Below are 26,308 nucleotides of genomic sequence, written 5' to 3'. Positions count from 1 at the left end.
GTCTGTGTAACTACTCCCTCTGCTTTCTGACTGCCCCTGGCTGATTCTCCAAACTCAGACAAAGTCTGGGATAAGGTAGAGGGGTGGGGAGAAGGTGGAAGGGTGGTTGGGAGCCCCTCCTGGGCACTCTGGTTTCTGGCAGGGCTGTTGTGTTTCTGTATTACCTTTACCTTGTCTGTTTCTGTCTATAGCTGTGACTATTGCAACTCTCTGCTTGTCTCTTGTGCTAAGCTGTGAATATAAAGCTTCATTCCTTAACTCCCAGCTGGGCTGAGTCTAGTCTGGGTGATTTCATAAGAGTGGGGAGGGGCAGGCAACTCCCAAACCATCACCACTGGCGACCTTGAAACTTTCTGTGCCTCTGCATCTGCGGCAGCAACTCACTTGTCCAAACAGACCTGACTGGTACCTCCTTTCAGAGAGTGGGAAAAGTAGGAGAGAGGTTATTCCTGGGGCTGGCTAAAACAGCATTTCATGTTCTTTTTGCCATTAGGAAGTTATGTGTTAATCCTCACTGCATTTCAGGCCCAGTCTTTGCAGCAAAACAAGGATGTTCTTTCCAAGAACTTGAAGGCAGAGCCATTAGATTTCCTTTTGTTGTTAAAAAACCCAAAGCCAAACAACAAACCAAACAACCTCCCTTCTTGCAGTAAAAAAAGAGGGATTTATTTCTTTACTAGAGTAGTGCCTGTGCCTCAGTAAATCCTGGGGATTGTGTTGGCCTTCTGCTACTTCATTCATCCTCAGTGGCATCCTCTGGGCTCTGATTGTTCGTAGGTGTATCTTTGGCTGGTTCTTTTCTATCTTCTTGCTCCCTAAAGTAGTGTTCATAAGTAGAGATGTTAATTAAAAACAGCTACACATTTACTGAAGATATTTTGTGTTACAATAGTTTTAGTTTGCCCTAAGCTGGCCTGGAAATGCACTGAGGTGCACTCCATAAATTAAGTGTTGCCAGTGATAGACGAGGTCTGTGAGCTACCATTTTTCTAGGATATTGTGGTAGAAGGCTAATAGTCTGTTGGATGTCCTGGCCTGCCCCACCCTTCTTGTGGTAGAAGGCTAATAGCCTGTTGGATGTCCTGGCCTGCCCCACCCTTCTACTGATGGGGGAAGCAAGGGTAGGAGCAAAACAAAGGCTTGGGCCATTATGTCCCCTCCCAAAGTGATAAACAGGTACCCACAGGTGTTTAGGTACTTGTTGGTGTCTTGCCCAACTAAGGGTGAGCAAGCCCCGGGGGTCATCTAATATGGTCAGTTTGGCAAATGCCATCTGAGTGGTGACTCTCTGTGACCAAAGGAGCCTTTGCACTTGGGCAAGTAACAGAAATGGAGCTAAGTTGCAAGCAGTTGTGCTGCTTCTGCCTGGCTGCTTCTGCCTCACTGAGCTGCCTCTGCCTCACTGCTCTTGGACAATATGTTCTGCTCTACCTCGTGCTTCAGACCAGCTTAGCCCTGATGTTTTGGGCTTGAACTACCTGGAAACTTAAGTGCCTCAAGTTTCCCAGGAGAAGGCATTTAAGTGCCTTGTGATGTGGCAAGAAGTGACACCAACATGGTGCTCTCTGCACATCTGCAAGAGGTGCTGCCTGCACCTCTGCAAACCTCCGTGCCAAGAGGAACCAGGAGCAGGTCAGAGATCCTCTGCCTCTTTCCCAGCACCCTGGGAAGACCTGGAAGCCTCTCAACGACTGAGCAGTTCCATTGCTGCCACAAAGGAGCCAGGGACTGGCTTGGAATGTCTGCTGCCCTGCAGTGAGTAGCACAGGTGCTGCCTAGGGCTCCAGGCTGCCTATCTGTAAGAGAGGCAAAGCCATTTTGTGGCTAAACCTTGTCCAATTTTCCTGATTTTTCTGAATTAGTGTATTGCCCATAAGCATCCTTGGGAAGATTTCCCTGACTGAATTAGACCCCAAATGTAGCTCATTTGTATAGAGCTGTGGGCAGGGCTCGCCAGAAAAATAAAATGAACTATTTTATAACTCCTGCCTCGTTAACTGCCCCAACTAAATCAGGCATGTGTACAGACAAAGGGCTTTGTCCTTTCTCTGCCCACTTTTCTACCAGTGGCCCGTTTTCATTATGTGAATAAAGAAGAAGTTTGTATCTTGGGTGTCACTTGTCTGAGCACAAAGCCTCGTGGTGATTTACGCTTAGCAGGGCTGGCCACAGCTGTGTGAGCTTGGAGAAATGAGCAAGAGTCTGGGCTTTGCTTACCAAGAAGCTGTACATGCTTGACTGACTTGGGCTTGCTAATTCATTTACAAGCTTTGAAAGTTTGGGTTCTACCCCAAATACCTCAAAGGTCTGGTACTACTGGGCCTTATTTGGGTTCTACCCCAAAGACCTCAAAGGTCTGGTACTACTGGGCCTTGTTTGGGTTCTACCCCAAAGACCTCAAAGGTCTGGTACTACTGGGCCTTGTTTGGGTTCTACCCCAAAGACCTCAAAGGTCTGGTACTACTGGGCATAGTGTGTGAGAAGATATGGGAGCCACTAGGGTAGAGATGGAAAGCAGAAAACAATGTACACGTTCCCTGATGGCCTTCTTCTCGTGTGCTTTCTGCTGCCTGTGTTGACGCCAGAGACGCAACATGAACCCTTCGTATGTTCCTGATCCAGGGTGGGGTGTCCCTGCCCATGGCAGGGGGGCTGGAACTAGATGGTCCTTGTGGTCCCTTCCAAGCCTGACCGATTCTGTGATTCTATGGTCCATGGTACTTACGTCATTTCATAGGCCTCCTCCTTGCCCGCTCTACAGCAGCAGCAATAGGCTATAATCCCAATAACTATAAGTGCAGCGACGACTCCTCCGACGATGCCAGCATAAAGAGCTATGTTCATGGATGCTAGAGAGGAAGAAAAGAATTTGCCATTTGCAGTCAGAACCATTTATGGTAATAAGGAACTCATGCATCATTTCCAGTGTCTCCCATGTGAGACAAGGTCATAGAAAATGGGATTGATAGGGTGTGAAACGTGGGATGCTGGAGTAGTTTTAAATGGAAAATAGATTAGCCAAATACAGGCTAATATGTAGGAAGTAGCTTAAAAATATGCTTGTCTTGTCTGATTCTCAGGTACGTTACTGTCAAACTTAGAGTGCTTTATTGGAGCGTGTTCAGAGAAGGGCAACAAAGAGGGTGAAGGGTCTGGAGAACCAAGTCTTATGAGGAGCAGCTGAGGATTGAGGAGTCTTGAGAAGAGGAGGCTGAGACCTCCTTGTTCTTCACTTAGTGCCATGGCCTGGTTGATTGGACAGGGCTGGGTGCTAGGTTGGACTGGCTGAGCTTGGAGGTCTCTTCCAACCTGGTTGATTCTATGACTCTAGGACAAATGCAAGCAGCACAGTTGCTGGACTTCAACTCCCACTACCAGATGTCAGATGGCAGATCCAGACTGGGTGGAAACCACATTTGTTTATATATGGAGTTCAGCAACCAGAAATTAACTCTGTACTGAGCAGGTGATAATTCTACAGGAGCAATTAGTCATAGGAATCATAGAATGCACCGGGTTAAGAAGGGGCCTCTAGAGGTCATCTAATCTAACCCCCTTGCAGTAAGCAGGGATGTCCCCAGCTCGATCAGGTTGCTGACAGTTCCATCAAGCTTGACCTTTCAGTGTCTCCAGGGATGGGGCCTCCACCACCTCTCTGGACAACCTGTTCCAGTGTTCCACCACCCTCATAGTAAAGAATTGCCTCCTAATATCCCATCTAGCTCTACCATTCTTTAGTTTAAACCCATTGACCCTTGTCTAGTTGCAAAATCTCTTTGCAAATAGAGCCTTCCCAGCTTTCCTACAGGCCCCCTTCAGGTGTGGGAAGGCTGCTATAAGGTCTCCCTGGAGCCTTCTCCAGGCTGAACAACTCCAGCTCTCTCAATCTGTCTTCACAGGAGAGCTGCTCCAGCCCTCTAATAATTTTCGCAGCCCACCTCTGGACCCTCTCCATCAGGTCCATGTCCTTGTGTGGAGGGCCCCAGAGCTGGACACAGTAAGTCCTTGGATCTGAACAGCTGCTGAACTTTGTTTGATGCAGTTTAGTTTCAGGATTTGGGGGTCTCAGGCCTATCTGACTCTACACATACGTTTGTCACCTGTGAACAAACTCCATGAGCCAGTGAGTGCTCTGGCAGCATCTAAACAAATCCAGACAATCTGCCTTAAAGTTAAGAAAAGCAGCATGGGTGGGGTTTTGTTGGGTTGTTTTGGGGTTACTTAGAGAAAGCAGAGTGTTGCACTTGCACCTTTGACACGTTAGGTGCTTGCTCTGGTGCTACTCTTGCTGTAAGCACCCCTGCCTCTTACGTGGCATGACGCTGACTGTCATGTTGCAGAAGGCTGTTCCCACAATGTTTGTTGCAGTGCAGATGTAAAAGCCAGAGGTATCCGCCGAGACGTTCTTCAGGGTTATTTGCTCCCCTGTGGTGAAGCACAAATCCAGTGAAACAAACAAAAAAAAAGGAAAAGAAAATAATTAGGGAAGGAAGCAGAGGCAGCAGCCCTTCAATTCACAGCATTAACCTGGGGATGACTGAGTCCAACCTGTCCTAATTAACTAAACCCTGGCACTGGGTGCCTCATCCAGCCTCCTTTTAAACTCTCCCAAGACCACAACCCTGTGCTGGGCTGCAGCAAGAGCAGTGTGGGCAGCAGGGCAAGGGAGGGGATTCTGCCCCTTGGCTCTGCTCTCCTCACACCCCACCTGCACTCCTGGGGGCAGTTCTGGAGCCCCCAGCACAAGAAGGACATGGAAGCGTTGGAGCCAGTGCAGAGGAGGCCACCAAGATGCTGAGAGGGCTGCAGCAGCTCTGCTCTGAGGCCAGGCTGAGAGAGTTGGGGCTCTGCAGCCTGGAGAAGAGAAGGCTTTGAGGAGACCTTGGAGTGGCCTTCCAGTATCTGAAGGGGGCTACAGGAAGGCTGGGGAGGGACTACTGACAAGGTCTGGTAATGCCAGGACAAGGGGGAATGGGTTTGAACTGGCAGAGGGGAGATTCAAACTCGATGTTAGGAAGAAGTTCTTTGCAGTGAGGGTGGTGAGACACTGGCACAGGTTGCCCAGGGAGGTTGTGGCTGCTCCCTCCCTGGAGGTGTTCAGGGCCAGACTGGATGAGGCCTTGAGCAACCTGTTCTAGTTGGAGGTGACCCTGCCTATGGCAGGGGGTTGGAACTGGATGATCCTTGAGGTACTTTCCAACCTAAACCATTCTATGATTCCATGGTGACTCCACCACCACCCCAGGCAGCCATTCCAATCCCAATCACTCTTTCCGTGAAGAACTTCTACCTAAAGCCCAGCCTAAACCTGCCCTGGTGCAGTTTGAGACTGTGTCCTCTTGCTCTGTTGCTGCTTGCCTGGCAGCAGAGCCCAACCCCACCTGGCTACAGCCTCCCTGCAGGTAGCTGTAGACAGCAATGAGCTCTGCCCTGAGCCTCCTCTTCTCCAGGCTGCACACCCCCAGCTCCCTCAGCCTCTCCTCACAGGACTCTGCTCCAGGCCCCCCATCAGCTTCGTTGCCCTTCTCTGGACCAGCCCAGGGTAGTGGGAGTGAGGAGAGGGGATTAAAGCTGATGGATTGCTCTGTCTTGCTTGAGCTGCCATGCTGGCCTCTCGGTTTTAGTGTGATTTGTGGGAGGACAAACGGAAGTGTGCTGATTTGACTACAGGGAACATGGCATTGGAACATTCCTTTCAGACAGAAGATGGTTGGTGGATGGTAAAGAAGCATCTGTGCTTAAGGAGAGCTTTTTTTGCACTGGATTTTGCTGAGAAATACAGGTCAGCTCAAACCAGCCTACAGCTTTGGGGGGCCATCTGCTGGAGTAACCTGTGAGACAGCAAAGAACCTCTCTGGTTCTCCAGCTCTTAGGATTTCAGCTCTCAATTATTTAGCAGTGAGGGAAACAGTTCCCTAGAACAGGAGAGGCTGTGTAGTCTGCACAAGCAAATGAAGGAAAAGAAACTGAGTGCCGTGGAAGAGCCGTGTTGCTGATGGTTTCTGTCCAACCTAACTGAGCTCAGCACCACAATGCTAAAGCTTAGCTCTGCCTGCTCAAGCAGCCAGCTTTTTCCTGTGCCTCTAGCTGGCATCTGTATGTGTAGTCCATGCTTTTTTGCTTGTCATCTACTGATACAGGTGCAAATTCCTGCTGTGAAAGCAACGTAATGTTTCAGTGACTTCACTGGTTTATTTCCCCTGTGATCTCTCTTCTTGCCAGCTTGCTCACGGGACTGGGATTCTGGTTGTCTCTGGGGGCATCTAGTGCTAGACAGTGAGATGTTTACAGCTTTGAGAGCTGTGGTCTGTAGTCAGACTGTGAAATCTCCTGTACTAAATAAAATAATAATTGACTGGTGAGTAAACGTGCCCAAAAGGTAGCTCAGATGCCACCAGTCTGGGAGAGTTTCCTAAGGGGACTCTGCACAGGCTGCAGCACTGAGGCGTGCTTAGCACACGTACCTAGCGCAGAAGACATTGCTTGTATCAGCCCAGCCAGCCTGGGGCCGGAGGGGACAGCTGCACACCACTTGAACGTTGGTGCTCCGATGAAAACAGAATTGAGGTGAAAACGGATCAGAAGAGACTCCTGTCCGAGGGACGAGCAAGAAGACAACAGAAGCACTCAGCTGCCCCTGTGAGATGCCAGCTGCGGGTTGCTCAGGCTGTGTGTGGTGCATTGGCACCACCTAGTGGCCAGAACAAGGTTTGTGTCCCTGGTGGCGCTTCGCTTTCTGCATGGTCTCTGCAAGACTCGCGTAGTGAGCGTTGAGTCTCCCATCGACTCTGCCAGCGTTCAGTTTACCGTAGCAACGCTGCAGTAAGGTTCAGATACTCACTCCTCTAGGGGCAGGACACACCAGGAAGAAAATAAGATTTTTAAAGCGATAAGCCTGAGTCCTCTCTCACTACACCACTTCAAAGAGTACTAAACCTTGTTTCTGTGTGAATGGTTCTACCAAAGGGCTTCTCGTGGAATTCCAGTTCCTTTTCTAGGGAATGAAAGCAAATGAAATGCTGAGGTCTACTATGTGGCATAAGCCTCTTACATGATGGTGTAACTGCTTCTTATACCACTTTCTTCTAGGCGAGGAGTCATCTCTGGAAGGAAAGCAGCTTCCAGAGCCAACTTTTGATTGTCTTCACTCCAGAATGCAACCTGGTCGTTGTCAAGCCAGGATGCAGGAACAGAGGAGCTGGAAAATTCTATGTTATTCCTCCTGTTATGCCCTGCTTACACCCAGAAATGGAGAAGGAATTACTCCTGGTTGCTGCTAGAGTGAGACCTTTCCCACCAGATGAGACTGAAGTAAAAAACCCTCCTGCTGACCATTGCTACTTCAGGTCAGAGTCTTTCCCTGCTAAGTTACTTGTGACTGTCTTGTCTCAAAAGGGCACATTTTCAAAACCCTGGCCAGAGAGATGCCTAGAAAAAGCCTTCAGTGTGATTTGGTATTTGCATTTAAAAGTACTTCCACCCCTGCTCTACAGAGAGCTCACAGACTTGATGCTTTTGAGTTTCCCCTACCTGCTGTTGCTTGTAGTACACGGGGCTCATTTTGAACGTTGAAGCTTTGCCAGGTATATCTGGGCTTTGGGGAGCCCTCATGAGAAATGCAGGTCAGATTGAGTGTCTGTCCATATTCTGCTGTCCCCAGAATCTTGCATTCTGGCTTGGAGGGTGCAACTGAAGGAAGGAAAATAGAAGGAATTTCAGTAATCAGAAGTAGTTTTATGTTTCAACCCATCTCATGCACCTGTGGTTTTTATTCTTGCTAAACAGAGGCTGGTCTTGCACCTGCCACTACCACCTCAAAAGAACTGGAGTAAACCTGTATCTAGTTGGTTTCTCTCTTTCTGGCACTGGTCTGCCAAGAGGAACTGTAAGATACCTTCTGGGGTATGTCTGACAGCATTGGATAACTCATCCTTTGATAGCTGGAGAGTGACAAGACACAAGGGTGTGCTGGTTTGAGGCTAACTGGAATATTTTACTGAGAGAAATTAAATCCTTAGGTGTGAGAAGAAAGAAAAAAAAACCAACAGTAATTGTGCTAGTTTGATGCAGGCTAGAATGTTTTGGTGAGAAGAACTAGATTATAGGCTGTGGAAAGAAAACAATGGGGATGTCTGCTTCACTTGCAGGCTTGCTGAGAAGTATAGGAACAAGAAATCAAAACATTAGATAACACACACTCGGCATTCACTCTTGCTTGGGCTGCTGGCTGAGCTGCATCTCTCTAACCTCACCCTCCATTTTGGGCTAACCCACTTTGCTTCCTAACCCAGTGGCCGAACCTCTATTCTTCCTTGGGACTGGGGTAAGGTTGAGAGGGTTAGGGGGAAGGTGAAAGGGTGGTTGTGAGCCCCTCCTGGGGACTCAGGTTTCTGGGAGGGCTGTTGTGTTTCTGTATTATCTTTTACCTTGTCTATTTCTGTCTATAACTGTCTATACTGTAACTATCTGCTTGTCTATTGTGCCAGCTGTAAATATAAGCTTCATTCAATTTCCAGAGCTGGCTGAGTCTAGTCTGGGTGATTTCTACAGTGTGGGAGGGTGGGGGACACCCAAAGCATCACATCTTTCTATTTGGCACCCAATGTGGGGCAAATTCATTTTGAGTGATTGCTAATTAACTCTGGGAATCAGAATGAAGCTAATGAAGAAGCTATTTTACTTAGTGGGGGCCATTGTGTGGCCTATTTTCTGTTTTCTTATTTATAATCGGATCAACGCCCAAATTGGTTATTTTTTGTTTAATATAATTTTTAGGAAATCAAAGCTAAGCTTACATCCATTTTTTGGAGTTGGGGGCATTTCATCCTTGGCTATGTTGGATTCAATGTCACTGAGTCTTTTACCAGTAACATTACAGGCGCATTCACCAGTAACCTCACAGAAAATGGAAGTGTTACGACTACTGCTTTGTCTACAGCCCTCATGAGAGTTATCCTACCTAAAAGTCAGGCAGACCCTTGTTCATAAGTTTGTTCATGTCTGTGGTATTTCTGTCATGTGTGAATTTATGCCTTGTACTTTTGATTTTTATATTAATTTTGGCATTAGGTAAGAAAAATTCAAGTGTGATGCCTTTAAGAACTAAAAAGAAGGTGCCAGTGCTGTCCCAGATGAAAGATAAATAATGTGCCAGTGTAAACCAAAACAAAGTTAACTCAGGGGCACCACTACATTTCCCCCTCCAGATTCTGGGAAAGCTGCCAATGTTCCTATCAGGAATGATAACATGGCAGGATTCCCAGGAGTACAGGGAAATAATCAAACTCAACATGTTCCCTCAACTAATAACACTGTGCAGCCAGTTCAAATCCCCAGGCAGCAGACAAAAAAGACTCTAGCTCTAAGGCAGATCTGAACCCACAGTCCTCAGGCCATACCCCCAATGATTCAAACCTGCCAGTAGACTCGTCAAAGTCTGTCTCTGTGCAGGCCATCTTGGCACCTGCCAAAGCCTGAGCTAAGACACGACATTTGACAAAGAGTGATTCAAAAGAGGATTTAGGAGAGGGGACCTCTGGTGAGCAAGAGGAGGAAGAGGAGGCATTTAGTCTTCGGGATTTGGTGAACATGCTCAGATCGCAGTACTCTGATGAGAGCAGCACTGTGAGGTTGGCTGCCAAGAAAGAGGATGGTTCCGATGAGTTTAAGAGTGCTATGAGGAAGGTTCTGTTTCTAGGCCAGGGACAACCAGATCAACAAGAGGAAGAGGAGAAAGATGACATCCAGGACTCCAACGATCCCCTCAGAGAGGTCAGGGAAGTTAGAAAGGAATACTCAAGGGAATCAGGTGAGCCACTCCTAAGCTGGCTGGTGAGGTGCCATATTTATTGGTGCCAGTGCCCTGCAGGTGGGAGATAGTCTGCCAAGCAGCTAGGGCCACTCACCAAGGGGAGTGGAGTGGACAAATACCTAGCAAGGCTTCTTGGTGAGGTTAGCTTGTGGACACGCCTTCTGTTGGCTGTGGCTATGAGATATCCTTCCCGAGATGATTTGCCATGGGCTGCCAAGAAGTGGAACACCATTGAGCAGGGAATGAAGCTTCTGAAGGAGTCTGCTGTGAAGGAAGTGCTTTATGGAGATCATGGCACACATGAGCCTGATGACATTCCTCTTGGAACAGGTCTCATGAAGAAGCTTATTAAGCTTGCTCCCTCATCCTATGCTAACATCTTGGCTAGCAAGTTTCTATCAAGGAGTGATAATGGAAGGTCTATCACTGTTGGTGAGTTCACTGACCAGCTCAGGCAGATAGAGGATAGCTTGGCACATTCTGCTATAGTCTCTGCCATAAACACTATGACTACAGAGATAAAGAGGATGAAAGACAGCATGAAAGAATTGAAAGAGGATCTTAAAACCTCAATTTCCAATCTGGCAAGGGATACCATCCCTGCATCATCTGAATGGGTGCATGTTTCTGCAGTCAGGAACAGACGCCCACCTCCTGCAAGGCAATTCCAGCCCAGGAGGAGACAAATTCCACCCAGACAGCAGCAATCACGTGCGTCACTGTGGATACTTCTGCGTGACACATACGGGGAGAACATGAACAAATGGGATGGTAAACCTACTTCAGCTCTTTCACAGAGAGTCAGGGATCTGCAGAGTGGCAGAAACAAAGGTAACAATGCCAGAAAAGTAGCTGTCACTTCTTCAGCTCCTGAGAGCAACTGCAATTACTCCAGCAATTGCGATTTCTCTCACAACACCACCAATCACTGTGTACACCCTACATGCCATGTTCAGCATTAGGGGTGCCCTGCCTACAGCCAGGAGGAGGAAAGGGATAGTGGAGAGAACCGAATCTATTGGAATGTATTCATTAGGTGGCCTGGCAGTTCAAAAGTTCGGAAATACAGGGCTTTAGTTGACACAGGTGCTCAGTGTACTTTATTGTCATCCAATTGCAAAGGGACAGAGTCCATATCTATTTTTGGAATCACTGGTGGATCTCAAGAGTTAACTAAGATACAGGCTGAGATCAGTTTAACTGGTAAAGAGTGGATGACACATACTATTGTAACTGGTCCTGATGCGCCTTGCATTCTGGGAATTGACTTTTTGAGACAAGGTTGTTTCAAAGATCCCAAGGGTCACAAATGGGCTTTTGGAATAGCATCTGTAGAGATTGAGGATGATAAATTGAAATTGTCCATTAGACCTGAACTTTCTGATGAATCTGCAGTTGTGGGACATCATGACATAGAGGACCTGGAACTGCCAATTGCTACTCAAACTGTTCACCACAGGCAGTACAGAACTAACCGTGACTCTTTGTTGCCCATTCATCAGCTGATTCGTCAACTGGAGAGTCAGGCTGTCATCGAGAAAGCTCATTCACCTTTCAACAGTCCCATCTGGCCTGTGCGTAAACCTATGGGCGACTGGAGACTGACAGTTGACTTTCGTGCCCTCAACGAGGTGACTCCACCCATGAGTGCAGCTGTGCCGGACATGCTGGAACTCCAGTACGAGCTGGAATCGAAGGAGGCTAAATGGTATGCAACCATAGACATTGCTAATGCTTTCTTCTCTATTCCCATAGCAAAGGAGTGCAGGCCTCAGTTTGCATTCACCTGGAGAGGAATCCAGTACCAGTTCAACCGTTTGCCTCAGGGGTGGAAACACAGCTCAACCATCTGTCATTCAGTCATCCACAATGCACTGGAGAAAGGTAAAGCTCCAGAGCACATCCAGTACATCGACGACATCATTGTGTGGGGCCAAACTGCTGAGGAAGTCTTCGAGAAAGGTAACAAAATCATTGACATTCTGTTGCAAGCAGGTTTTGCCATTAAGAGAGACAAGGTCAAAGGACCTGCCAAAGAAATTCAGTTTCTGGGAGTGCGGTGGCAGGATGGTCGCCGTTACATTCCTCAGGATGTGATCAACAAAGTCTCTACCATGGCAGTTCCCACCAGTAAGAAGGACACTCTCTCTTTCTTAGGTGCAGTGGGATTTTGGAGACTACACATTCCTGGTTTCAGTCAAATTGTCAAACCTCTGCACGATGTGACTCGTAAGAGAAACAGTTTCGAGTGGGGACCTGAACAACAAGCAGCCTTTGATCAGATTAAGCGAGAAGTAGTCCATGCAGTGGGCTTGGGACCTGTGCGATCTGGTCCGGACATTAAGAACATTCTGTACACGGCTGCCAGTGAAAATGGTCCAACTTGGAGCCTTTGGCAGAGAGCTCCAAATGAGACACGTGGTCGTCCACTTGGTTTCTGGGGTCATAGCTACAGAGGTTCAGAGGCAAAATACACCCCAACAGAGAAAGAGATACTAGCAGCCTATGGAGGAGTGAAGGCAGCTTCTGAAGTGATTGGAACTGAGTCACAATTGCTTTTAGCTCCTAGACTGCCAGTTCTAAACTGGATGTTCAAGGGCAAAGGTTCATCACCACATCATGCCACAGATGCAACCTGGTCTAAATGGATGGCTTTGATAACCCAACAAGCACGAATGGGTAATCTTGACTGACCTGGTCTGGTAGAGGTGATCACCAACTGACCAGAAGGCACAGACTGTACCAAACCTCCAGAGGAGAAAATAACTCATGTTGAAGAAGCTCCTCCCTATGGTGAGCTCTTTGATCAGGAAAAACACTATGCTTTGTTCACAGATGGTTCCTGTCGTCTTGTTGGGAACAAGCGAATATGGAAGTCAGCAGTGTGGAGTCCAACCAGGAGAGTTACCGAAACGAAAGATGGCGAAGGAGAATCCAGTCAGTTCGCTGAGGTAAAAGCTGTCCAACTTGCTCTTGATGTGGCTGAACGTGAGAATTGGCCTATCCTTTACCTCTACACCGACTCGTGGATGGTAGCCAATGCTCTATGGGGTTGGCTAAAGGACTGGAAGAAGAATGGTTGGCAGAGGAAAGGAAAGCCTATTTGGTGTGCTGATCTATGGCAGGACATTGATGCATGGCTGAAGAGAATTCCAGTGAAGGTGCGGCACGTAGACGCACACATGCCTAAGAGCAGAGCCACTGAGGAGCACCAACACAACCAGAAGGCAGACCAAGCTGCTAAGATTGCTCAAGTTGATACCAACTCTGAACTTGACATTGACCTTTATTGGAAACACTGAGGTGAACTGTTCCTAGCTCGGTGAGCCCATGACTCATCTGGACATCAAGGCAGAGATGGAACATACCGATGGGCTCGCGATAGGTCAATTGACCTGTCCATGGACGCTATCACCCAAGTCATCTATGACTGTGACATTTGTGCTGCTATTAAGCAGGCTTAGCGAATCAAGCCCTTATGGTATGGTGATAGATGGTCAAAGTACAAGTATGGTGAAGCCTGGCAGATTGACTACATTACTTTACCTCGATCTCGTTCTGGCAAGCAGTATGTGCTAACCATGGTAGAGGCCAGCACCGGATGGCTGGAAACCTATCCAGTCCCACATGCTACTGCATGTAACACCATTGTTGGTTTGGAGAGACAGATCTTGTGGAGACATGGAACTCCAGAGAGAATCGAGTCAGACAATGGCACTCATTTCAAGAACAATCTTGTAAAAAACTGGGCCAAAGAGCATGGTATTGAATGGATCTATCACATACCCTACTATGCACCAGCTTCAGGGAAGATTGAGCACTACAACGGTTTGCTGAAAACCACCCTCAAAGCCATGGGGGGTGGAACTCTGAAAAACTGGGACAAACATTTAGCAGAAGCTACCTGGTTGGTAAATAGTAGAGGTTCAGTAAACAGAGCAGGACCTGCACAATCAGATTTGGTCCAAACAGTAGATGGTGATAAAGTTCCTGTTGTACATGAAAAGAATCTGTTAGGGAAAACTGTTTGGGTATTTTCTCCTTCGGGCGAAGGGAAACCTGTCCGAGGGGTGGTATCTGCTGAAGGTCCTGGTCACACCTACTGGGTAATGCAGGAGAATGGTGAAATCCAGTGTGTGCCACAGAGAAATTTAACCTTAGCTGAGAGAGTTTAAATTCAGAGTGTATAATACAAGCTGTTAGGAGTTTTCTGTTCTAAATACCATCGGTGTCCAATGAAAGGAATCTACAAGAGAATCTACAGTACCTGAGCACGAACCCAATGTCACCTGGGAGTCCCTGTTCTCATCTCATCTGTGAGGAGACAAACTGTTCTGAGCTTTCGAATCACCTACATCTGAGATAGCCAGAATGAAGTGTGAACTGAACTTGTAATATTCATTAGAGTAAATACTGGTTTAGATTAGATCAGATAGTTCTCAGCAGTACTCTGAGTGAAGTAGAGAGGGGTGGATTGTGCTAGTTTAAAGCAGGCTAGATTGTTTTGGTGAGAAAAACTAGATGATAGGCTGTGAAAGGAAAACAATGGTGATGTCTACTTCGCTCACAGTCTTGCTAAGAAGTATGGGAACAAGAAATGAAAACATTAGATAACACACACTCGGCATTCACTCTCGCTGGGGCTGCTGGCTGAGCCGCATCTCTCTAACCTCACCCTCCATTTTGGGCTAACCCACTTCTTAACCTCCTGGCTGAACCTCCATTCTTCCTTGGGACTGGGGTAAGGTTGAGAGGGGTAGGGAGAAGGTGAAGGGGTGGTTGTGAGCCCCTCCTGGGGACTCAGGTTTCTGGCAGGGGAGTTGTGTTTCTGCATTACCTTTTACCTTGTCTATCTCTGTCTATAACTGTATATACTGTAACTATCTGCTTGTATATTGTGCCAGCTGTAAATATAAGCTTCATTCATATTTCCAGAGCTGGCTGAGTCTAGTCTGGGTGATTTCTAAAGTGTGTGTGGGGGGGGGGTAGGGAACACCCAAACCATCACAGTAATCTGTATCTTTCAGTTTTCTGCAACTAGTCAAATTAGAAACTAGAAAACTAGAAACGCTACTAGTCAAAATATAGCTAAGACACATACTGCTCACTTAGCTCTTACTTCTGGCTGTGCCTTCTTTCTGGTGGTCTGGTCTCTGGGGTTGCCTCTGCCTTAACTCTAATCCAACCTAACCTTTTTTGCTCTAACCTCCTTGTAGTCTTTCTGACATCTCACCTCAGATCTCTTCAGATTTATCATGTGGGATATAGGTGGATTGATCTGGTTATTTCTGAGGGGAGGGAAAGAGGGAGTGGGAGTTGGGTCAGGAACCTCCTGGGGACTCTGCTTCTGGGAGGGGTGTTGTGTTTCTGTGTTACTTTTAACTTGTATATAACTGTGTATATATCTGCTTGTAAATTGTGCTAAACTGTAAATATAGCTTCATTCCTTAACTTCCAGACAGCTGAATCTAGTCTGGGTGATTTTCTTCAGTGTGTGTGTGGGGGGGGGGGGCAGGTAACTCCAAACCCCAGTAATGAAACAAGAGCTATGAGGAAAGTGGACTATACAACTCTTAAAGACCATTTTCTACAGTCAGGTAATTGGGTGCTCTAAGCCTTTCAACCTACTTCCATAGTAGCAGGAGAAGACCCAAGATGGAATTGTGGAGGATGACTTCCTGGGAAAGTTTCTTTCCATTAGAAAATTGATTACCTATACCGGTGTGGGTATCAGAGGCAGGGACACTGTTTTATCTAATGGAGCTGGTGTTGCTGATCATGCTTACCAAGGACCAGAAGAGTCAAGATTGCGCTCTGCCTGGGAGGGTCATTCCTTAGACGAACACTGCAAGCATATGTCCCATTGTCTTCCATGGTCACTGCAGTGATGGTGATGCTGATGTTGCCTTTGCTTACGTCACCAGTAAACTGTATACGGTTTTCATAGCCCGTGCCATACTGTACAAGTCCATCAAAATACCTATTGACAATATCATTCTGACAGAGAGGGAGGGAAAACAATCAGTCTTAGTTCCTTCTGTGTGAGCCTACAATTTAGCTTGATGGAATAGCCTACTCCTAAATGCATGTGCTAGTTTGAAGATAGCTAGGATATTTTGGTGAGAAGAATTAGATTACAGGCTGTGAAAAGGAAACACTGGTGATGTCTGCTGCACTCACAGGCTTGCTGGGATGGATAAGAACAAGAACATAAATATAGATAACAGAGTCACTCTCTGGGCTTTGTGGGCTGCACTTCTCTCTCTAATCTAACCTGCTGTCTGTGTGACTAATCCATCTGCTTCCTAACCCCCCTGGCCAACCCTCCAAGCTATCTTGAGTGTAAGGCAAAGTCTGAGGTAAGGTAGAGGGGTGGGGAGTAGGTGGAAAAGTAGTTGGGAGCCCCTCCTGGGCACTCTGGTTTCTGGGAGGGCTGTTGTGTTTCTGTATTACTTTTTAACTTGTCTATTTCTGTCTATAGCTGTAAATATCTGCTTGTATCTTGTGCTAAGCTGTGAATATAGCTTCATTCTTCAATTTCCAGTTTGACTGAGTCTAGTCTGGGTGATTTTCTGAAGGGGGGGGGGGGGGGGGGGGGGCAGGGAACACCCAAACCATCACAGTGCAGTTGCAAAAGAGGGCCTTAAACTGCCCCATTTTGCCAAAAACCCAAGAAAGACATAGATGTTCAAAAGGATTTCTGTCTGGAATCCCCTTTGCAACCTTATGTGAAGTCAGAGATGACTGATTTCTTTTGCTAGGGCTTATGCAACTTTGCTAGCCATGACAGGAAATTGTGGCACTTGTCTGAGATCTCTATGTCAATAAGATTGCCTTTTGGTTACACACACTGCCTTGCTTTCTTCCAGCAAGGACCTCCAGAGAAGAAACAATTGGCAGTTACTGCAAGAAGATCTCAAAACCTGCTTTTCCTGTCATTAGTTCCCAAAAATTCAAGGGGAACCTTAGAGGTCTCTCTACCTTCAAATAGCCTATATGAATGTAGGGGACCTCAAGAATCTCTCTAGCTACTATTACAATAAATCTGAAACTTGTACCATAGTATCAGAGATATAGCTAAAATATGTATGCATAATATATTTTAAGAATATATAGCCTTGCATGAAGTATCTCAGCATTTCACATATGCACTAGTTTGAGACAAACTGGAATGTTTTAGTGAGAGAAATTAGATGACAGACTGTGAAAAGGAAACACTGGTGATGTCTGCTGCACTCATAGGCTTGCTGAGATGCATAAAAACAAGGACACAAACATAGATAAGACAGTGGGTCTCTGTCACAGCTGGTGTCCCCTTGCCGACATTCCAAACTCACCTTGCATGTCAGGTATATACTCTGGGATAAGGCAGAGGGGTGGAAAGAAGGTGGAAGGGTGGTTGGGAGCCCCTCCTGGGCACTCTGGTTTCTGGCAGGGCTGTTGTGTTTCTGTATTACCTTTACCTTGTCTATTTCTGTCCATAACTGTGACTATTGTAACTCTCTGCTTGTCTTTTGTGCTAAGCTGTGAATATAAAGCTTCATTGCTTAGCTTCCAGCTGGCTGAGTCTAGTCTGGGTGATTTCACTAGAATGGGGGGGCAGGGAACTCCCAAACCATCACACCATTGTAATGGCTGTACGTAGAATGTACATGGAGAGTTATATGGATTGATGTATCCTCAGGACACAGTTGCACGACCAAGAGACAGGAAGGAGAAGGGTGTGTGGATTTGTCTAGTACCATGCAATAGATTTGAGATAAATTGCATCTAGAATCAGATTCTGTTTTCACAGTTCTGAAAGTAAAGGAAGTCCTGAGGAATCTTTTTCTTCCAACACACATTCCCACCCCCAGCCCTGCCTTTGTGTCCCTTCCCATCCTGCTCTTGAACGCCCTGTCGTGTGTTTCTGTATGCCACTTGATGTACCGGACTAGTAATTTTCTTCCAGACAACAATGTCTCCTTCGTGGATCTCTTCCTGTGTTTTGAAATTACACTGGAGAGTGACGTTGTTCCCTCGTGCCACCTTTATATCCTTGGCAGGTGTTTCCACAGTGAGGCCATGAGCAGTCGCCAGAACTAGGAAGAGAGTAAATTCTACAGTCAGCAAAATGAAGGACACCTTGATTCTGTGTTTTGTCTCCCTGGCTTTCTTACAAGCCACAACTTCACATCCCCTCTGTCACAGAATCATGTTATAGAATCAACTAGGTTGGGAGAGACCTCCAAGCTCAGCCAGTCCAACCTAGCACCCAGCCCTGGCCAATCAACCAGACCATAGCACTAAGTGCCCCAGCCAGGCTTGGCTTCAACACCTCCAGGGACAGCCACTCCATCACCTCCCTGGGCAGCCCATTCCAATGTCATCCATGACATTTCCCACTGAGCAAGGCTGATGAACTGTTGAAAGCTGCTGTGCACAGGGAGGCTAACAGCTAGGCTCTGCTTTCCTCTCCTTGTTTTTCTCTTGTTTACCTGGACATACATTTCTGTGGAGTTTGTAATGATTTTTGAGGGGGTTGGTTTTGTTGGTTTGTTTGTTTGCATATTTTCCTGAGACCTCTTTCAGTATGGCTGACATTCTTGGACAGTTCTAAATGCATAGAGGGAGGCAGATAAACAGATAATACAAGCGTGTCAGTGGTCTGAAGGATTCAGGCTAAACTGGTATTGTCAAGTTTCAGTGATTGGTAAAACTAGTAACTTGCTGTCTCACTTCTAGTTTAAATTCTCCAGAGACTCAAGTCCAGTTAATAGAACCAACAGCAATTTCTAGGATGCTTTTCCCTCTCCCCTCCTCTTTTCAAAGAAAAGGAATTAGATGTAGAGAGGAAAAGGTAAAGCAGGCCTATATAAAGAGTCTCACTTTGGTTTGGAAGTCAAAAGAGAGAACTTTAACAACAAATAAAAGGTATTTGAGGTAGAGGAGCTACAAAGAGGTACAGGGAAGGGAAAACAAGGTACAGAGTACATCTATACAGCCAGATTGAGGGCAGTGGGTTTGTCTGCCTCGTGGACTGATGGCCAGGTGGTAAAACAAAGAGCAGCAGGGGCAGGAGGGTGATGCTGCCAGGCAGGACAAGAGAGGACAGAGCAGGCAGCTCCTCTGTTCTCATAGGGGGCTAGGCAGGACGTGGCAGTGGGCTAAGCACTACATCTGGAGTAAGGCTCGGACCCACCCCCGGGGAGGGGTCAGGAGAACCTGGGGTCAGGGTCAAGACCACTCCCCCAGGAGCGTTAACCCTTTATGCTTGCCTTAATCCAAGCCTATCCAGAAGTCACATTTTGTGCTAGGAAATCAAGACTTGTTCATGTAGTGACCTGAAAAAAAAAACCTTAAAAAGCAAAGAAAGCTTGGAAGAATGACGAGAAGAGCTGCTATGCTGGTGGGGGATTGGAGGGCACGTTGTACAAGGTCAAGGGAGATGGGGGTCTTTAGTCTGGAGAAGAGAAGGCTAAGGGGAGATCTTACAGCTCTCTACAACTACCTGAAAAGAGGTTGTATTGAGGCCAGTGTCGGTCTCTTCTCCCAGGTAACTAGCAATAGGATGAGAGGAAACAGGCTTAGGTCGTGTCAGGGGAAGTTTAGATTGAACATGAGGAAAATTTTCTTTACTGGAAGAGTGGTGAGGCATTGGGACAGATTGCCCAGGGAGGTGGTTGAGTTGCCATCCTTGAGGGTACAAGGGAGGTTATTCCTCCCCTGTACTCAGCACTGGTCAGGCCACACTTTGAGTGCTGTGTCCCCTTCTGGGCTCCTCAATTCAAGAGAGATGTTTAGGTACTGGAACGTATCCAGGGAAGGTCAACGAAGCTGGTGAGAGGCCTGGAGCAGAGCCCTGTGAGGAGAGGCTGAGGGAGCTGGGGGTGTGCAGCCTGCAGCAGAGGAGGCTCAGGACAGAGCTCATTGCTCTCTGCAGCTACTTGAAGGGAGGTTGTAGCCAGGTGGGGTTGGGCTCTTCTGCCAGGCACCCAGCAACAGAGCAAGGGGACACAGTTTCCAGTTGTGGCAGGGGAGGTCTAGGCTGGATGTTGTTAGGAAGTTGTTGTCAGAGAGAGTGATTGGCATTGGAATGGGCTGCCCAGGGAGGTGGTGGAGTCGCCGTGCCTGGAGGTGTTGCAGCCAAGCCTGGCTGGGGCACTTAGTGCCATAGTCTGGTTGATTGGCCAGGGCTGGGTGCTAGGTTGGACTGAATGAGCTTGGAGCTCTCTTCCAGCCTGGTCAATTCTATGTTTCTGTGACTGGAAAAGACCTTTAAGATCGTTGAGTCTAACCATTATCTAACTCATGCCTAAACCCTTAGCATCTCCCTGGGAAGCCTATTCACCTGTTCCAGTGTTTCATAGTGCTTTCAGTGAGAATTTCTTCTGGCATCCAATCTAAACCTCCTGTGCTATGACATGAAGCCACTTCTTCTCATCATGTCACTTGTTACTGGGGAGAAGAGACCAACACCCATTTTACTACAACCTCCTTTCATGTAGTTGTAGATAGCAGCGAGGTCTCCCCTCAGCCTCCTTTTCTCCAGGGTAAACAAACCCAGTTCCCTCAGCCACTCCTCAAAAGACTTGCTCTCCAGACCCTTCAACATCTTAATTGCCCTTATCTGGACCCACTCCAGAGCCTCAGTGTCTTTCTTGTAGTGAATGGTCCCAAACTGAACACAGTACTCAAGTTGTGACCTCCCCAGTGCTGAGCAGAGGGGGACAATCGCCTCTCTGTTTCAGTTCAGCAGTTACTGACAGCTGTAAGAAGGAAACTGGCAGGGCAAAGTATTTCTACCATAGTTTAATTGCAGCCACTCCCCACTCTTTCCCTGCCCTGGAGCACCCAGTGCAAGGGCCATGTTTGCATAGCCCCATGCTTCTTTCTGTTTTCCAGTGTGTCCTCTGCATAAGCAACGCCTATGGAAGCTTTCTGGTTGCCTTTTGTGACGGGATAGAAACACTTTCCTGCGTTTAGCTGAAAAGCACCACCACCTCCACAAGGAGATGAAGGAGACGTTTCCTGTCACTCAAAGTGGTTTCATCCTGCCAGAGTTCACTGATGAGTCATTAAATCTCTGCCCTGAGGCAGAGTTGGGACTGCCCAACCCTAAGGCTTCACCTCAGAAGTGCCTTTCTTTCTCCCACTTGCATGACTCAGGTCCTACAATAAATCAGACTGTGGATATTTTTGCAAACAAGTGAGTCAAGGGATAGCTTAATCTTCTGGCTGTTGAGGAAACTGGAGAGTTTCATTCTGGGATGCCATTTACACCTCCCAGTTCCTCCTTCTTACCACAAGCCACTTCTTTGTAAAGTCAGCAACAGCCAGCTAGACACAGTCAGCATGCCTAAGACTTCAGACTTATTCTTCAGTTTGTGTTGCTGTTTTGGTGTTTGTTGGTTTTATTTCTTCCCTGAGAGAAAGCAGAACCACTTCAAAGTATGACTGAAGGGAAGTTCTGAAAGAACTTCAGAAAAGAACAGAGGACAAAATGTCCAATATAGCCCTAGAATCATAGAATTGACCAGGCTGGAAGAGACCTCCAAGCTCAGCCAGTCCAACCTAGCACCCAGCCCTGGCCAATCAACCAGACCATGGCACTAAGTGCCCCAGCCAGGCTTGGCTTCAACACCTCCAGGCACGGCCACTCCACCACCTCCCTGGGCAGCCCATTCCAATGCCAATCACTCTCTCTGACAACAACTTCCTAACAACATCCAGCCTAGACCTGCCCTGGTGCAGTTTGAGACAGTGTCCCCTTGTTCTGTTGCTGGGTGCCTGGCAGAAGAGACCAACCCCACCTGGCTACAGCCTCCCTTCAGGTAGCTGTAGACAGCAATGAGCTCTGCCCTGAGCCTCCTCTTCTGCAGGCGGCACACCCCCAGCTCCCTCAACCTCTCCTTACAGGGCTCTGCTCCAGGCCCCTCACCAGCTACATTGCCCTTCCCTGAACACCTTCCAGCACCTCAACATCTCTCTTGAATTCAGGAACCCAGAACTGGACACAGCACTCAAGGGGTGGCCTGAGCAGTGCTGAGCACAGGGGCACAAGAACCTCCCTTGTCCTGCTGCCCACACTGCTCCTGAGCCAGCCCAGGATGCCATTGGCTCTGCTGCCCACCTGGGCACTGCTGCCTCATCTTCAGCTGCTCTCTCCCAGCACCCCCAGCTCCCTCTCTGCCTGGCTGCTATCCAGCCACTCTGGCCCCAGCCTGTAGCACTGCTTGGGGTTGTTGTGGCCAAAGTGCAGAACCCTGCACTTGGCCTTGTTCAATCTCATCCCATTGGCCTCTGCCCACCCATCCAGCCTGGCCAGGTCCCTCTGCAGGGCTCTCCTACCCTCCAACAGCTCCACACCTGCTCCTAGCTTGGTGTCATCTGCAAACTTACTGATGCTGGACTCAATCCCCTGCTCCAGATCATTGATAAAAATATTGAACAGGACTGTGCCCAGCACTGATCCTCAGGAGACAAGAAGAGGGATGGCATCAACTAGATTTATGCCTCAGGATCAAGCCTTTGTGTTTTATTGATGAGTAAGTTTATAACATTTATAGAAACTGAGAAAGGTTTTATCTCCCTTTGCTCAACTTAAACGTTGGTACTTTTACAAAGGGAGAAGAAACTCAAACTGGCATGCCTACTTGCACTTTCCTTACTAAGTGTTAATCACAACAGAATGAGGGACACTTAACAGAGCAGGAAACAATTAGAGGAACATTTTCTCTGCTGGGAAAAAAGAAAGAGATTGTGATCAAGCAAAATTATTATTACAGATTTGTCTTGGTAGATTTGGCTAGTGAGAAGAGTAGAAAGTGTGGGAATGTTTTATGTCACTCCATAAGGAAATGCTCTGACTTCTAATTCCGCAATAGTTTACCTCAGAATTTAGCTGAAATTTAATTCCAAAATGACAGAGGGGAAATCTCTTAAATGTGAAGTTTGCAGTAACAGCAAATACTTTTGCTTGATTCAGAATCACTGTTTGGGTAATTTTTGCCTTCGGCAAGAAGTCCACCTAACTGAACTAGAAAAGCTGCACAGCAGGGGAAGTTAGTCTGTGACAGAATCCTCACACAGCTCACTCAGGATAGTTCTGGGATCTCAACACTACACTGCTACGTGCTGTGCAGTTTCTCCACCTTGGTGCAGTGCAGGAATCTACTACACCTTCTCCAAAGGTCTTTCAGAGGCACTGAATTATTACCATTTTAGTCCTGCCCAAACCAGGCAAGAAGAGCTTCTGCAACCACACATATTTCTGCTCTGAGAAGTTTCTTGTCAATCACTTGGATAGCATGAATGGTGAGAATCATGAAAAAGCAGAAGGAACAGCAATGGGATTATACAATTCACATCATGCTCATCAAATCACCACCCAAATCACATTTGTTGCACGTGGCTCACATCCACTTTTTCTAATTACATTAAACTTTGTGAAGTTCCTTCTTGTGGGATTTATTGTTGAAGGAAGGTTTTCAGGAGGTTTTTTTGTTAAAAACCCAAGCAATTTGCATGTGCATAGCTTTGTTTGAAGCCTGGAGGAATCATAGAATCAAGCAGGTTGGAAGAGACCTCCAAGCTCAGCCAGCTCTATCACCCAGCCCTAGCCAATCAACCAGACCATGGCACTAAGTGCCCCAGCCAGGCTTGGCTTCAACACCTCCAGCCACAGAGACTCCACCACCTCCCTGGGCAGCCCATTCCAATGCCAATCACTCTCTCTGCCAGGAACTTCCTCCTAACATCCAGCCTAGACCTCCCCCACCACAACATGAGACTGTATTCCCTTGCTCTGTTGCTGCTTGCCTGGCAGAAGAGCCCAACCCCTCCAGGTAGTTGTAAACAGCAATGAGGTCTGCCCTAAGCCTCCTCTTCTCCAGGCTAAATGATTCCAGCTCCCTCTGCCTCTCAGCAGTACTAAGAGAAGACATGAGAGGTCCAAAAGTAGTGGAACTGAGCCTGCAGGGTCTGCAAGGCAGGATGAGAAAGGGAAAGTCTATGATAAAGACTAAAGGCAAGCTGGTAGATTTATAAGCATTAGTGGGGATTGTTGTGCATCCTCTTGATGTGAACAATATGCAGAGATCACAAGCTGTAGTTCATAGAATCACAGAATCAACCAGGCTGGAAAAGACCTCCAAGCTCATCCAGCTCAACCTAGCACCCAGCCCTGGCCAAGCAACCAGACCATGGCACTAAGTGCCCCAGCCAGGCTTGGCTTCAACACTTCCAGGCACGGCGACTCCACCACCTCCCTGGGCAGCCCATTCCAGTGCCAATCACTCTCTCTGCCAACAACTTCCTCCTAACATCCAGCCTAGACCTCCCCTGCCACAACTGGAAACTGCATCCTCTTGTTCTGTGGAGTACATATGAACAGTGGCATTTTAACTTATGGAGATACACACTACACACACACACATATATATACATATATAAAGAATAAACCCAATGCACTTTCTCACTTCAAGCCAAGGAAGTTCCTTCTTCAGACATAAATGCTGTATTTACTAGAAGCCATTAAGACTGCTTTTAATAAAATACTTTCCAGCCTCCTGCTCCTAACACTGTCTTTAAGAGATGCCCAGGAGTGTGGGCATTCAGCTCAGAGATGGCAAACACACTTGACTGGTCATAAAGAACTTTTACTAAACACACCAGAAAGACACCAAGTCTGTAGGCATACTTTGACTTTGCAATGTCGTTTCCTTCCACCCAACCCTCGAGGATATAGATGAATGAGTACTCACTTGCACTGAAAATGAATGTCCAAAGCCTTTGAATTGCCATCCTCCTCATCTCTCCTTTGTTTCACTTCACGGTGCTCTTCCTTGTAACTTCCAGGTGGCTTGGCAAGTGCCTGGCTTTAGCTGAAGGGCTGCTTCACGGCAGCATTTCAGGTTCCCTTCCTCGGTCTTTTATGAAGTGCTTCTTTGCCAGTCTGCCCCTCCCATCCCAGCCAGAATGACAAGCCAGATTACCAGTAGGCTGTGACATCAGGTAATGCTCTCTGCCCCATTTCACTTCTTCTTTCCCAGCTGTGAACTTTATCCCCCAGCTAAACTGCCTTTCCCAGTTTCTCCTACACACAGGTACACAAAGCAAGAGAAGCAGCCTGAAGAGTGCAGTGACTGGGAGTGTACAATGACTGAAGACACGCATGTGATGACATTCATAACTAGGGGAGGATAAGCCCCATTTCTCTTCACTACTTATTAGGGGAGTCCAAAGCCAATACCAAAAGGTATTGAAATGTTTCACAGTGCAGTCAGCTGCCTAACTCCACTTACTTTAAATACCTGTGAGAAGATGTAATTTATGAGAATTTGAAGCCTCGTGGGTGATCTGTATGTAAGCGAGGTGCTTCACAGCCAGCTTCACAGGCTCACAGGATGTCAGGGCTTGGAAGGTACCCAAAGAGATCATCAAGTCCAACCCCCCTGCCAGAGCAGGACCACACAATCTAGTTCAGCTCACACAGGAACACATCCAGACAGGCCTCAAAAGGCTCCAGAGAAGGAGACTCCACAACCTTCCTGGGCAGCCTGTTCCAGAACTCTGGAAACCTTACAGCAAAGAAGTTCCCTCATGTGTTGAGCTGGGACCTCCTGTGCTGCAGCTTACACCCATTGCTGCTTGTCCTATCCCAGGGAGCAGTGAGCAGAGCCTGTCCCCCCCTCCTGACCCCCAGCCCTCAGATATTTATAAACATTGATTAAATCTCCTCTCAGTCTTCTCTCCAGACTAAGCAGCCCCAGGTCCCTCAGCCTCTGCTCATCAGGCAGTGCTCCAGTCCCCTCATCATCCTCAGAACCCTCCACTGGACCCTCTCCAGCAGATCCCTGTCCCTCTTAAATTGGGGAGCCCAAAACGGAAGGCAGTATTCAAGATGAGGTCTCACCAGGGCAGAGTAGAGGAGGAGGAGAACCTCCTTCAATCTGCTGCTGGACACACTCTGCTTAATGCCCTGCAGGATCCCATTGGCCTTCCTGGCCACCAGGGCACACTGCTGTCCCATGGATGTTCTCCACCAGCACTCCCAGGTCCCTCTCCACAGGGTTGCTCTCCAGCAGTCACCTCCCAGCCTGACTGGTGCAGTTTATTATTCCTCCCCAAGTGGAGGACTCTGCACTTATCCTTCTTCTGCTCATACTCTTATTGTTATGCTCATAGGCTCATCCTTCTTATGCTCCTAGGCTTATTGTTCCAGCTGTCCTAGTATGTGGCTTGCACAACAGCTGTATGTACCAAAGGTATCTTGCTGCTGAAAAGGCTGTTAGATCAACTGATCAATGGCTTGTAGCACACTAGCTATGTATGTACTGACATGTGCACAATGGAAGTCCAACCTTACGTATTCTGGATGGACACTTGATAACTGTTACTATAATTGAAGAATGAAAGGAAGAGTGCTGGTAGCTCAGGCAAATGTCTGACAGCACATTTAATTCAGTGCAGTAGCTAGCAGGTCTTTTAAACTCTTCACTGGCAACAGGAAGCACA

The 26,308-nt window shown here is 47.4% G+C and overlaps 1 protein-coding gene across 2 annotated transcripts; it reads right to left on the bottom strand.

The window, feature by feature from the left end:
- Positions 1–445: 445 nt before the first annotated feature.
- On the bottom strand, positions 446–24,828 carry GPA33 (glycoprotein A33). Of its 2 annotated transcripts, XM_064152135.1 has the most exons (7): positions 24,556–24,828; positions 17,741–17,892; positions 15,598–15,808; positions 7,531–7,689; positions 4,312–4,425; positions 2,726–2,849; positions 446–815 (listed from the first exon to the last, which is right to left on the bottom strand). In XM_064152135.1, exons 1-7 carry the CDS (start codon positions 24,602–24,604, stop codon positions 734–736), a joined length of 891 nt encoding a protein of 296 aa, XP_064008205.1. In that variant the 5' UTR covers positions 24,605–24,828; the 3' UTR covers positions 446–733. The 2 variants fall into 2 exon arrangements, with proteins under 2 accessions (XP_064008205.1, XP_064008206.1); XM_064152136.1 differs by lacking the exon at positions 446–815 and having other exon boundaries at positions 2,770–2,849; positions 4,251–4,425.
- Between the last annotated feature and the right edge of the window lie 1,480 nt (positions 24,829–26,308).

Source organism: Pogoniulus pusillus, chromosome 12, assembly GCF_015220805.1.
Source record: "Pogoniulus pusillus isolate bPogPus1 chromosome 12, bPogPus1.pri, whole genome shotgun sequence".
In the NCBI taxonomy this organism is placed as follows: Eukaryota; Metazoa; Chordata; class Aves; order Piciformes; family Lybiidae; genus Pogoniulus; species Pogoniulus pusillus.
Note: the sequence above shows the minus strand (reverse complement) of the source record. Positions and strands in the feature narration are given on the sequence as shown.